The sequence below is a fragment of the Sturnus vulgaris genome, chromosome 11 (assembly GCF_052056855.1).
Source record: "Sturnus vulgaris isolate bStuVul1 chromosome 11, bStuVul1.hap1, whole genome shotgun sequence".
NCBI lineage: Eukaryota > Metazoa > Chordata > Aves > Passeriformes > Sturnidae > Sturnus > Sturnus vulgaris.
In genome coordinates, this window is record NC_142253.1 from 4,603,041 (window position 1) to 4,615,986 (window position 12,946).

Here is a 12,946-nt window from a genome sequence, read left to right on the forward strand (position 1 = left end):
TCACACAAACCAGCACCACCCTGCTGAGTGCACCCCAAAAATGAAAATAGGCCAGTGAGCAAACTCAGTGCTTAAACCCAGTTTCTCAAAGGGGAAGAAATCGCTGAAGTGTTTATTCTGTAGATCATTAGTAGGTTTTCTCCTGCAGTGCTGCTGGTCCTCATCCCCAGCCCTGCAGCACAGCGACAGTGCAGTGATGCTCTCAGGGAGAGCAGGACCCTTCCAGCTCCCCTCTGTGCCTCCCTAAAACAGCTCTTCAGGCTGCCCAGGAAAAGCTCTGAGGATGGAAATGGTGGCATCACCAGCTGATAAAGACACCACCAGGTGCCTGGGCCAAAGCTCACTGCAAGAGTCACCATTTCTCAGCAGCCTCCTTTCATAGAGCTGGTGCCCAGCACAGCAGAGCAGCATTCAGGAACACAAGATTACTGGACCTGTTCCTCTGCAGGTCTATTTACAGTCTCAAATGGTGCTGCAAGGCAAAAAGCCAAAGGGTCTCCAGTTTCAAAGAGCAATTCCCTGAAGATCCCACCTGAGAACCAAGAACACACATCCCAAACTGGGGAAAGAGACCACTGCAGGCACAGACAGGGAAACTTTGCCTTATGGACATCTTTGCACCCCAGCACAACTCTTCATTAGAAAGGCTAAGTGAGGGATAATTATGACTCCTCCACAAAGGAGGACTGCTTTGCAAAGACAGCAATTTCTGCCTGCTCGGAGGGATCTCTCCCAAAAAGCAGGAGGCTGCTATAAAGGCAGGGTGGCCAATTCCTTGGCAAATACCAAAAATGCTACAAGGAAGACCCCCTCCCCAGCTCTGAAAATATCCATCAGCAGAACCAGGCCCCTTCCAGCCAACACTGGTTTTGTTGTAGGAGCAACTCCAGCACCTTTGAGATCTTCATAACAGGCAGGCCCATTTCCCACTTTTCTACATTACTTGACACATTTGAAAAACAGAAAGTCCTTGCTGGCCCACAGCATCTTCATGGCTAACAGCTCCTACAGCACAGCTTTGTACAGTATCAAAAGTTGCATTAGCTGGGAACCAAATTATCACTTGCACAGTCATTTTGCAATTAGATTGAAACTGTAAATTGTGCAACAAGCTAAATTAAAAAACAAGTTTGTGATACAGACAATCTTAATTCAGCTCCTGCCTTACTCACCTTACTTCTTTGTAACTTGTTTCTACACAGATTCAAGCTCCTTTTGCTGTACCACAAATGACTTAACATTCCTAGAAAATGAAGCACTCCTAAGAACTAACGTGTGTTTGTCGTCAGTCTTAATATCCACCTTTGCCTGAAGCTTCTTCACCAACACACACCACTCTGAGAGGCCTTTTGAGCATCAGAGTCCATACCACCCTCCAACTGCCTTGCCTTCCTGCCACTTTTCAGGACTCCTCCCCCTCATCCAACTCTCTCTGCCCCAAATATCACCACTCTTACTTTAAGCAGACCCATATGTCATGCTATGGCCTCAATTACAGAGATTTAGACCTTTCATACGAAACTGAAAACTGTCTAATTTCTGAGCACATCTTATTTTCTTCTTGGTAGAGCTGCTCCACTTTGTTCAAGTAACTATTTTCTGGAGCAAAGTCAGAACAATCCCATGCAAATATTCTCTGCTTTGTGCTACACCAAGTCACTCCTGCCCCTACCAGGCTCAAGCAACACTATACAAAGCAAAATGGAGTAGCTTCTGCAAAAAAAGACACCTCGAAAAGCCCATGGTTTATTAGTTTTGGCACTCCCAAGGACAGCGGGCACTTTGAATCCTGTGTCTTGAGTCACAGTCAGGACTGGAACTCAAAACTTCTATGTGCTGAGTGGACAAAGCTGGGGCAGGGGGATGTCATACTACCTGCTCTTCCTCATTTCTGTAAGAGCACACCTGCCCTGGGCACGTCACTCTGAGCAGGATTTAGCAACAGCTCCCCTGGATTTGACTCTTGGTGGGACACATTCAGCACCACCAGCAGCCTCTTGAGCCTTCCCTGGCCAACTCAGGCATTCCCAAACTCCAGGCCAATGTTCACCAGCTACTTTGAAGCCACCCCTGAGTTCTTTAAGGAACCCAGACATCCACTTCATGGTTTTTTTTTTTTAAATTCCACTAGGCAACAGAAGACATAAAAATGAGATGACGCAAGGCTAAGCCAAAGTTCCCCTAATGAACATAGCCCCAAGTGTCCAACAGGATGTGACAGGTGGAGGGGCAGGCGAGCCCAGCCGAGGATGAGGTCACAAAATGAGCAGTTTGCACAGCACACTACTAATCTTAAATTCCAAACTCATTATGCACGAGCCTAACAAACAAAGGAGCAGCTTAGCAGATTTACAGTGTACCTTCTCCAAGGGTGGAATAATTATTTATCTGATAGCAACCTTTGTGATACAACAGCAGTAAATAAATAAATGATCCCAGCAACTCTCGTGAACCATGCCTGTGGCTTCACTAGACAGACTGACAGCTGGAATGTGCCTTTAGCTGGCTGAGCTTGGGTAGAGTTGTAAATATTTGCTACAAATAAAATAAAGCTTGCTAGACTGAGCAGAAACCCAAACACAGCAGTTAATGGCATCCAGGGGACACAGTGCAAGAGACCCTGAACTCCTTCCAGCTTCCAATGAACAGCCCCTAGTTTCTTTTCCCTTTGCTTTTCTCTAAGTTCATTCCCTCCTGCATGTGTACACATGTCAATACCATTCTGATTTCATTCTCTCAGGTTACAACTTTTATCCAGGACGGAGTTCACAAACATTATAGAAAGGGTTTGTATTCCTAATTTGGCTTTACAGCTGCATATTACCATGCAGCTACACATCCAGAAAAAGCATTTCCAAAGTCATACTTTATACAAGTTCTCTCCTTTATTTAGCTAAAAACCCAAAGAATCCTGAAAGGAAATAGTACATGTGCACAGAACATGCTCAGCTAGGCTCTCCCACTCAGATCTTTCAGATCCTTTTCCACTTCTATGGCATTATTCCGACCTCCCAGTTTGAAGCTCCAGAACCACATGTTCCCCTTGCCCATATTCCCAATTTCTCACCATCTGACAGCTTCCAAAGTCTGCTCCCATCTTCTCAGCCTGAAACTGTACCTCCAGCCCAAGTTTTCTAGCTGGCAGCCTCTCCTCCAGAAAGGATCACAGTAGTTTCTGTTTTATGTGTTTGTATGTTACAACAGGATGGCTGGCAGTAAGATTAGCAACAATCATTGATTGCTTCAGTCTCCATCCTACAAAGCATCCTTCATCCGGGACATTCTGGTTGCTCCCACTTCTTGTTCTTTTCTCCCACCTCCAGACCCCAACTCCCCTGCCCTACTCGTTTCTCCCATTCCCCCAGCAGTCTGTGTTGTCACATATTTGCAAAGAAAAGAGACAGCATCTCAGCATCTGGGTTACAGGCAAGCTTTAACAATATACTATGTTACCATCGTGCTGCTTAAAACACATAAAAACTGGCAAGATTCCAGCACCTAAACAACTCAGATTATCAACATCTTTCCAGGAACCCAAAATACCAATATTCACCCGGATTTTCTCAGAATTCACCCCAAATAAATTATTTAACGTAACACTAGACCAATTCAGGCACATAATCCTTGCACACAAAGATTGCTTTTGTAGGTTTGAACAGACACAGACATCCTTCCAACTCTCCAAAACTTCAGTGCCATCTTCAGAAGCAGCCTCACAGGGTGGTCTGAGAAGACCAGACCCCCAGCATGCTCTCCCCAGCCACACCAGCCCAAACAGCAGGTTCGGGTGGGTTTATGCCCATTTTGTGCCAGAAGAGCAGCACAAAGGAAGGTGCAACATACCTGTGAATCTAGATCAGTGTTTTCTGGGAAGCAGCTGAGGAGGATGAATCCAAGTCTTCCCAGAGGTGGCAGCTGCAGCATCATCTCCAATGCAACTGTTTCCCTGAGCTGTAATATCCCTATGAAACACCAACTGCAGGAGTGGGCTCCAGCCACCTGGAGCCACCACACCTGAGGTGCTCTAGAGTAAGAGAAAAAGGGTCTGAAAAAAAGGCACTTGTTTGTTCTTGATGCTCATTTCTGCAAGGAACACAGAATTCATAAACTCCACATCTGCAAATGTATGTCCGCCTGCATTGTAAAGGAATAATCTTCATGGGAACGGATTTAAAAAAAAACTTGTTTACGGTTAGAGGCTGCTAATTACAACATTAAAATACTAGCCCCAACCCCACATTACACTTGCATTCTGTTTTACATAGCAGTATACGTAACAATCATCACAGCAAGCTGCTCTGTTGGCTCATGCTGGAAGAAGTAATTATATATCACAGCAACACAATTTTGCCCTTCAACCTGCCAGTCCAGTCCATGCAGCAACTGCAAGCAGCAGGTCAGGGAGGGGGAGCCTACAGAGTATTTCTACATAATCACTTACCACTGAAGAAAAAAAAAAAGCTAAAAACCAGCAGCCCCTGGCTTGCATGCTTGGCAGAAAGCTGCTAACACAAACATCACAGCAGCCCTTGCAGCAGGGATGTTACCAGAAAAAATGAGCTCAATCCAAAGGCACTATTAGTGTTGAAGTATTAGCTGTGAGTTGTAGTGCAAGCCTTCCTTAGTAATTGTCACCATTTTTGTGCTTGTACCAGTGATACCCACACTATCCTGCTTCACTTGGACACTACCATGACCTCTCTCAAACACTCTCAGTGAAGCCCACGGGCAACAGTGACTAATGCCTATGCAAACCACAAGCTGAATTTCTGGGCAAAGATACTAAAGCCTTTTATAAGGCACCCCAAAAACTGTTAGTGCCCACCCAGAGCAAGCAGAGCCTTGGGGTGGCTAACACTGAAAACTGCACTTAACTTCTGCCTCACATGGACTGGAGTCCATCTTCCAAGACTTTAGCTCCAGTGAACCTGAACATTTCAATCTTGACACTCAAAGCAGCATCAGGTTTTTCACAGCTGTTACAGATAAAGCAGTGGCATGGTTATACTGTGAATATGCAATAAAATTCATTTTCCTGCGCTATTTTTTTTTCTCCACTATGAAACGTAGTATAAAACTACGCACAACCCACTAGTTGTACTGTTCCTGTTTAACCAGAGATAATTAAAAATAAAGCATCACAGTTTTGTATAATATGATAGTAATGCAATGGTTAACTGTCCAGAAAAATCTGCCATGCAGGCTGCTTAATCATGTTGTCTTTTCTCCAGAAAAAAATTGTATTAAAAACCAGTGAATTTTTCCAAACAAAAACGTTACAGCCTGTGTATTTCAAAAACTTTCTGAATCCAAAATAGAACGAGACAGACAATGATGGCCAAGAGCCTGACCAGCTTAATGGAAGTTGGACTCTCATTTTGTTCCCAACACTGAAACAGCAGATTGTTCACAGAAGACAATTAACAGTCAACACAAAATTTCAATTTTTTTTAGCAGAAAAGTAAACAGAGAATTACTCCTTCTGTTTCATTTTCAAAGTCTTAAAGCACGTTGCTTTTAAAAGCACACATAGAAACAGGAGGACAGCATCATTAAGTATCAGAACAGGTTTCTCCTGTACCCTCATTTTTAAGCAGCTGTACTGATTTCTTCCCAATCAACTTTTAATCAGAGAACATGGTTAAGAGGCTGAATTAGCTTGTAAAACAGCACATCTGCAAATCTCTTCTGCTCTTGCTTCCCAGTTTTCTTCTAGATCCTGACCAGACTGTACAGCAGGAATTAGTCATGCTGCCTACCACGGTGCTGGAAAGGACCTCTGATACATTGCCCTAAGTGCCAAATAAAAACACACACAGTGCACAAGAGGCTCTGCAATGACTTGTTAATGACAATGGCTAGGTTCACAGCAGCCACACAAATTCTAGACCAGAAGCTTGTGAAATGACCTCTACTCTGTGTCGGGAAATGAGCAGTGCCAGGGGCAGCCCAGCTCTCCATCAGCAGGGCTGCACAGCTTTATTTTCAGCCTTTTAAGAGACAGAATATATTGATTCAAATTATCACCTGGAATCTGTAAATCAACAGCAGCCACCTAGGGAAGCTTCCTGCTCACCAGAAAAGTACGGATTTATTTCAAGCGGAATGCATGTGTACTTATACACAACTAATGCAGCCAACAGTCTGATAAATAAAAAGCAAACACATGTGCTTGCTAAAAGATGCACAGTCAGTGCAGCCAGCTCAGCCTCAAAATATCTGTGCCCTCTCTGATCAGCTTGGCAGCCACACAAAACCCTCCCGAGGAAAGCAGGCCAGGGAAGCAAAAAGGTGACGCTCAATAGTTCGTATCAAAGCAAATGCTGAACTGAATTTCATGGGCTATTTCTGTTTCCTTGCTAAATAGCAAAGGCCTAACTGCAAATAACAGAGTGAGAGTTTTGCAGGAGAGAAAAGGTCACCCAGGATCTCTCACCATGGAAAATGCTGTGCTACAGGCAGGGAGCAGCACGGGCTCCCTGTGTAAAGAAATACACGGAAATACCACTTATTGTGTCCACATGTTTATACCACAGACACTCCAACAGCAGCCTTTCCTTTTAAGACTGTTTTCAAAAACAAAAAAAGTACAAAAAGATGTGGTGAGGGTTTCCTTCCCAGTGCAGCGAATTTGAGGTGCAGAATAAACATGGAATTATTGACTCACTCACAAAAATGTTACCGGAGAGATTTCAGAGCCATACTTCTGGCTGAGCTCGACTCCCACTGACGTCGGTTCAGACTTTTACCACTGATTTCAGGCAGTGCTGGCCTACGTAGCACTTCCAGCTCTGCTATTATTACCTTTTAGTTTAAAATATGTAATGCTCCTCTGTAACAGACGGAAAAATATTTCAGGAACTTTTTAAATCTGTTCCTCCAAGATACATTTTTTATTTTTTTTTAATCACAGTGAGACACGGTTCCTGGATGCAAGAACATGTGACCTGTTCTAAATAAAGGATATTTTCCACTTCTTGCACAACTGGAACAGATATAAGCAGTAGCTTGAACAAACTGCATTGCAGAACCCAACCAGAATATAAAACACTTGAATAAGATCCATAAATAGCAGTAATATGAAAAGACTACCTCCAATAAGGCACAAACTCAATGTTAAGCCTAATGTAATCAAGTTCAAATTCAATCACGCTGCAAAGTTCATTTACAAAATTAAATTTGATCATCTGCAGGCTAAGGCACTAGGGCACTTTAGAAGAGTCCTCTTTGGCTCCAGAGTAAGCACACATTTCAAAAATGTGTGTCTATTTGGCGAAATTAATATTTCCTCAACAATCACTGTGTATTAAAAGAGAAGCTTTAATTAAATCAAGACTTCAGCATTGAGCACTAGATAAGAGGAAAAAACCAAAAAGGAATGCTTTATAGTGGATCCTAACTGGAGAGAGATGAGGCACCAGCTGATATAAGTAAAATATTGAAGGTTTGCACAAAGGAAAAGGTCTTTGGACAACAGGAATTCTGAGAATTTTGTAAAGACATTGCTGCTTTAATAATGACAAACTCTACATCTCAACGTTATTGCTCATAAAACAAAAATAAGCTTGCTAAGAAACTACCGTGCAAATTAAATGCATTTCCTAATATTTTCTTCCACTAAAAATACTTCAGTAACTGCATCATTCAGGTGCTTTTTCACCAGTCTGAAAATATAGGCAACAGAAAAGGGCACAAATAGCAGTAATTTATCTGCAGGTTTTATTAAGAGCATGGCAGTAAATTACAACAGCTGACAATAATTTGCTGGTGCTTGCGATGTTGCACAGACCATCCAAACGGCCACACATTGCAGACAACAAAAAAATACAGAGAAAATCAATTTAATACAGAAAATTTTGCTGCATTTGCCACACCTGGGTTGGTTCAGAGTGCAATAGCAGGCTGTACAGCCTTTACCTCCAGATACCAGTTTAACATCCAAAACATTGCCAAATGATTTAAAGAATCCACATTAGACATGTAACTCAAGCCTCCAGTGCCCTGCTGACTGCGTGCAGACACATCAGGATCTGTGTTTACTTTTGGTAATAAAACTCCATCGACTTCATTGTACACTGCATGTACCAGGAAACAAATCTTATTTGCTTGTCCATTACATAAACACATACATATTTAAGTGTATGTACTTGTAGATTAAAATTTTTATACTTCGTGAATACGGCAGGAGAGGAATAAAATATGAGTATGAGGGGGAAAAAAGTAAATCTCATTGTCTTACTGGTAGCCTGAAAGCCCATTTTCCTCCCACAGAGAAAACTGACTATGGAGAAACCAAAGTAACTGAAACATCATCTCAGTTTTCAAAGACATTCGACCATGGCAAATTCCAGAGATCCCATGAATGTAGGTATTACTTTGCCCAAGGATCTAACATCTCATGAGTCGGGAGGGTTTGGGAAGCATGGGTTTGACTGATCTATCTCAGCCCCATGTATCCTCTCCACCCCCTATGATTAAAGCTTTTGCTGGGCTTACATTTTAACTTGGCCTCTAGCATTCAATTGTGGCTTGGCCTAAGTTAGTACAGTATTTACTGCAAAAAGCTTTTATTATTGGACCCCTTGCGGCTTTGGATTGCAGGCTTGAATTATGAAACAGGGATGGAGTAACTGCGAGGGCACACTGGAGAGGAGAAATCTTTAACTGGATGTCACATATTGGAAAACAAACAATCTGGGAGGAAGCAAACAGGAGAGTTTCACAGAGGACAACAGTACCAGCAGGGCTGAGTTAAACTGGTCAACAAAACTGTTTCTTCTTGGTTCAGAGCACTGACATCCTTACCTATTTCTGAGCAGGATGAAATTTTCTCTGTACTCGCAATTTCAGCTGCTATGAATAAGCCAAGGATGCTTCTCAACTCTTATGGTTAAAAAGATCAGAGAAAGCCCTGAATGTTGCTAGGAAATCAGCAGTTCTCACCAGGGAAAAGAGCAGATTGCTGTTTAGACTCAGCTCCTCACATCAGCTCTGGTTTGCCTGCTCCCCAGGCTCCCTTCCAGAGCCAGGCTGCGGAGAGGGTAAGAAAGCAATTCCCATGGCCACAGTCCCACAAGTACATCACGCTGACCTGCTGCTATTCCACTCACTGCTATGCAATTACTCCTGATTTACATCCACCAGAGAAAGCAGCAGGGTGATGCTGATAGCCTCGATAATCATCAGTCAGACTGGTTCCAGGCCTGAGCAAAGCTGAAGGACTACAGAAGCCCTCTGAGATACGATCATGAAACAAACAGGTTTGTGAGCAACTTCTGCCTCCTGTTATCGTCAAGTTTTATCAGCCTGGCTCCAGGGACAGGTTTATATGGACCTGGCAGGGCCCCTGACTCCTTTGCATCTCCATCTCCCACAGTACCAGGAAGACAGCTGAGACTCTGCCTCCAGGTACGAGCTGTACGTGAGCTGGGCAGGCTCCACGCTGAGGTTAACATGTCAGTTCACTATCTGCCAGAAAAACCATGGATTGTTATTCCACCCTGGGGGCTCCCTCTTCTCATACACATGGCTACATGTGGAAGGACACGAGGCAGACTGGGACGAGCTGGTCACTCCTCCAAAAAGCTGTCCCGGAAACATCAGGGCAGATATTGGTCTGAGGCACCACCAGGATGTCAGGATGACAGACCCCTTTAAACCCAAAGGCTGGGCAGTGCTGTCTCTGCAGGAATATCAGGTAAGGATGAACTGGGGAAATTCACTCCAGGGAAGTTTGACATGACAACATTCAGAACACAGTAAAATACTCCAGTGCTTCATTAGACAGTTTATTCACTTCTCCCTGAGAGAAGTGAACAACACAAGGCTGCATTTGGATCCCACAGCATCAAGTCACAGGAATTAAATTTAAGCAGTTGCAGCATCTGTGCAATGTCAAATGCAGACCTGCCACCTAAGCTCCAGGGCAGACCTGCTATCCATGCTCACACCAGGAAAGCACAGACAAACTGCTGACTCCAGGGAGGACAGCCACAAAGGGACAACTCCTGCACACCAGTTAGGACACACAGCTGGTACAAACAGGGCTACTGGGCCACAGCACAGTAGTCATGACTGCTGCACTCCACTGGCAACACGAGCACTAAAACCAAAGCCCTGTGTGTCTCTCAGCTGCCTCCATCACAGCTGGAGCCCATCAGTGCTGGTGAACCCCATCTGCTCTGCACATTAGCCTGGCTCTCAGATAATTACCTGGGTAATGGCAATTTCCCTGCATAACCTTAGGGAGCAAAGGAGTTCTGGCAAGTTCAGTTTGGTTGGATGGCCTGTCAGGCTGTACATCACCACCACTACACCTGCACCATTTCTGAGCTGTACCAGGGGTTCGGTGTGAGGCAAGGCTGCCATGAAGACAGGCCACAGGAGGTGGCCCCACATCTGTCAGCCTTTGTGACAGCAACAGAATTTTTAACACCTTTTCCTACAAACCTTCAGTGTTTCTGAAACATTCAGAAAAATGATCAAAAAGTCATTTATTTACTTTGAAGTTTGTCTGACAGGCTGTACAACCCAGACTCATTCTAGCACTTTTTTTCTTTTTAATGTTTACATTCTTATTTATTTTTCCACTACACACAGACGTACGAAGAGCAGTGTTCAAAACTAAAACGCGAATATAGAGACAGGCTAACAACAAACACGATACACTCACAGCAATGACCTTATATTCAGCAGAGTACTGCTAAGGAGAGTGTTGAGGTGAAATGGAGGGTTCTTTGAATGAAAAACAGACGGAGAGACGTGCCATAGCTGACAAGGTGGATGCTCAAGGCGCGGGAGAGCACTGACTTTATTTTCCCAGCAGTAGGACGAACGGGTCGCTAATAGCCCAGAAGAGAGGGAAACACACACAGACCGCCTTATTTCCCTTTACACAGCATATCTACGCGATGCAGCCGCTCCAGATAAGCAAACAGAGTCTATTTCAGGGAAAAACCACTCTAAGAAGAAACTGACCTACCTAGCAAAAGTTTCCAGTCCTCAAGAAACTGCAAGTAACAAACCCGCTCTCAGGCTCAAAAAACCCCGCAAAAAAAAAAAAAAAAAAAAAAAAAAAAGCCCCAACCAAAAGCCAAACAATCAAGAACAACCTTAGATACTAAAAGACCTTGCAGCCACAAGACCCTCCGGGAGGGAAGGGGGGTCTCGGCCGCGGCGCTCACCGGGGCAGGCGCGGCCCCGGCCTCGCCCCCGCTGCCAGCGGGGCTGCCCCGGGTGACAGCCGGGCCCGCACGGCCAACAATGCCCTTTACATAACGCGGGCCCGGCCCGCCCTCCGCCAACAACGCCGCTATTATGGCACGGAGCGCTCGGCGGCCGCGCAGCTCCGGCCGCGGGGATGCTCCGCGCCCGCGCCCGGCGGGGACCCGCGCCCCCACCTGCTCTTCAGGGGCTGGCTCTTCAGCTCGTAGTACGTCTTGGGCTCCTCGTGGAACTCCTCGCCCACCTCGAAGTCCGGCACGATCCCCGACTCCGCCTGCATCGTCGCCGCGGCCGCTGCGAGAGGGAGAGACGCGAGGTTACGGCTGCGGCGCCGAGCGAGCCGAGCCCCGCCGCGCCGCCCGCCCCGCTCCGCTCCGCTCCGCCGGCTGGGCTCACACACAGCGCCGCCCGCCCCGCCTGGGACTTGTAGTCCGCCCTGGGGCCGGCCCGGCCGCCTCCGCCCGCCGTGCACTACAAGTCCCGCCGCGCCGCGCCGCGCCGGGAGGGCAGGGCCGGGCCGTGCTGTGCTGTCAGCCGGAGCGCGGGGCCGCCCCGTCCATCCCGCCCCATTCCCAGCCCAATTCTCATCCCCATTGCCGGCCCGGCCGTGCGCGCCACCTGCCGCCCTCCTCCCTGCGCCGCCCCGCCCCCGCCGTGACGTCACGCGCGGTACCTGTGCCGTCAGAGCCGCGTGACGTCACGGCAGGTGCGCGGCGCTTGTCCCTGAAATCACAGAACCGCGGGATGGTTTGAGGGGGACGGGACCTTTAAAGCTCATCTCGTCCGCCTCTGCCACGGCAGGGACACCTTCCACTATTCCAGGTTCCTCCAAGCCCCGTCCAGCCTGGCTTGGGACACTGCCAGGGATCCAGGGGCTGCTCTGTGCCAGTGCCTCACCACCCTCACCGCAAAGAATTTTTTCCTCATATAAATCTAAACCCGCTCTCTGTTAGTTTGAATCTATTCTCCCCTGTCCTGTCACTACAAGTTCTTGCAAGAAGACCCCCATTCCCTCCCGGAGGGTCTTGTAGCTGCAAGGTCTTGTAAGCATATAAAGTTGTCATTGATTGTTTGGCTTTTTTGTTTGTTTGTTGGTTTTGTTTTTGTTGCCTTTTTTTTTTTTTTTTCTTTTTGGCATGTTTTTTTGAGCCTGAGAGCAGGTTTGTTACTTGCAGTCGCTTGGGGACTGGAAACTTTTGCTAGGTAGGTCAGTTTCTTCTTAGAGTGGTTTCTCTGTCTTTCTTGCAGGCTCCCTTCAGGTCCTGGAAGGGACCAGCACCAAGAGCTCTTCATCTCCCCTTGGGAACATCTGGCACAGGCAGCGGGTGTCCAGCTGCAAACAACATCCCTGTACTGCTGCTGACCCAGGAATTGCCAGGAGTTCAGTTAGAGGGGAGGGTGTGATGGGTTTGAATGCCCACAGAGGAGATCAAGTGGTGATAGAACGTGCCACATTTATTGTAACTTACTTTGACAGGTACAAAAGCAATGAGCGTTTGCATTCCAGGACTTTGCACTTCTCCAATTAAGTTCCCAGCACAAGAACTGACAGCTCTAAGTGGATCCCTTTGAACTTTACCTGCCTTTTTAAAGAGTCCAAAGCTCATAAACATGGCAAAGAAAGTTCAGTGAAATGGAACATTTGAAATCAGCTGGGCTTCAGTTATTTCCAGCAGAAATGTTCTAATGCCATCTTGTATTCCAGTTTGGCTCCTGGCATGTT

At 46.1% G+C, this 12,946-nt stretch overlaps 1 protein-coding gene and 1 long non-coding RNA gene across 5 annotated transcripts in view; both read right to left on the reverse strand.

Annotated features, from left to right (window-relative positions):
- Window positions 1-11,818, reverse strand: part of MITF (melanocyte inducing transcription factor) — a 99,321-nt gene extending 87,503 nt beyond the window's left edge. The window contains exon 1 of one of the 4 annotated variants that reach the window (XM_088171274.1): window positions 11,400-11,818. In XM_088171274.1, the coding sequence (XP_088027400.1) occupies window positions 11,400-11,503 (104 nt within the window). In that variant the 5' untranslated portion in view covers window positions 11,504-11,818. The remainder of the gene's footprint in view (window positions 1-11,399) is intronic. The other 3 variants (XM_088171271.1, XM_014873459.2, XM_014873450.2) reach the window with 3 other exon arrangements.
- Window positions 7,703-11,392, reverse strand: LOC148222469 (uncharacterized). The gene is made up of 2 exons (XR_015805987.1): window positions 10,682-11,392; window positions 7,703-9,682 (listed from the first exon to the last, which is right to left on the reverse strand). It is a non-coding gene; the product is annotated as an uncharacterized LOC148222469 (long non-coding RNA).
- Window positions 11,819-12,946: the final 1,128 nt, after the last annotated feature.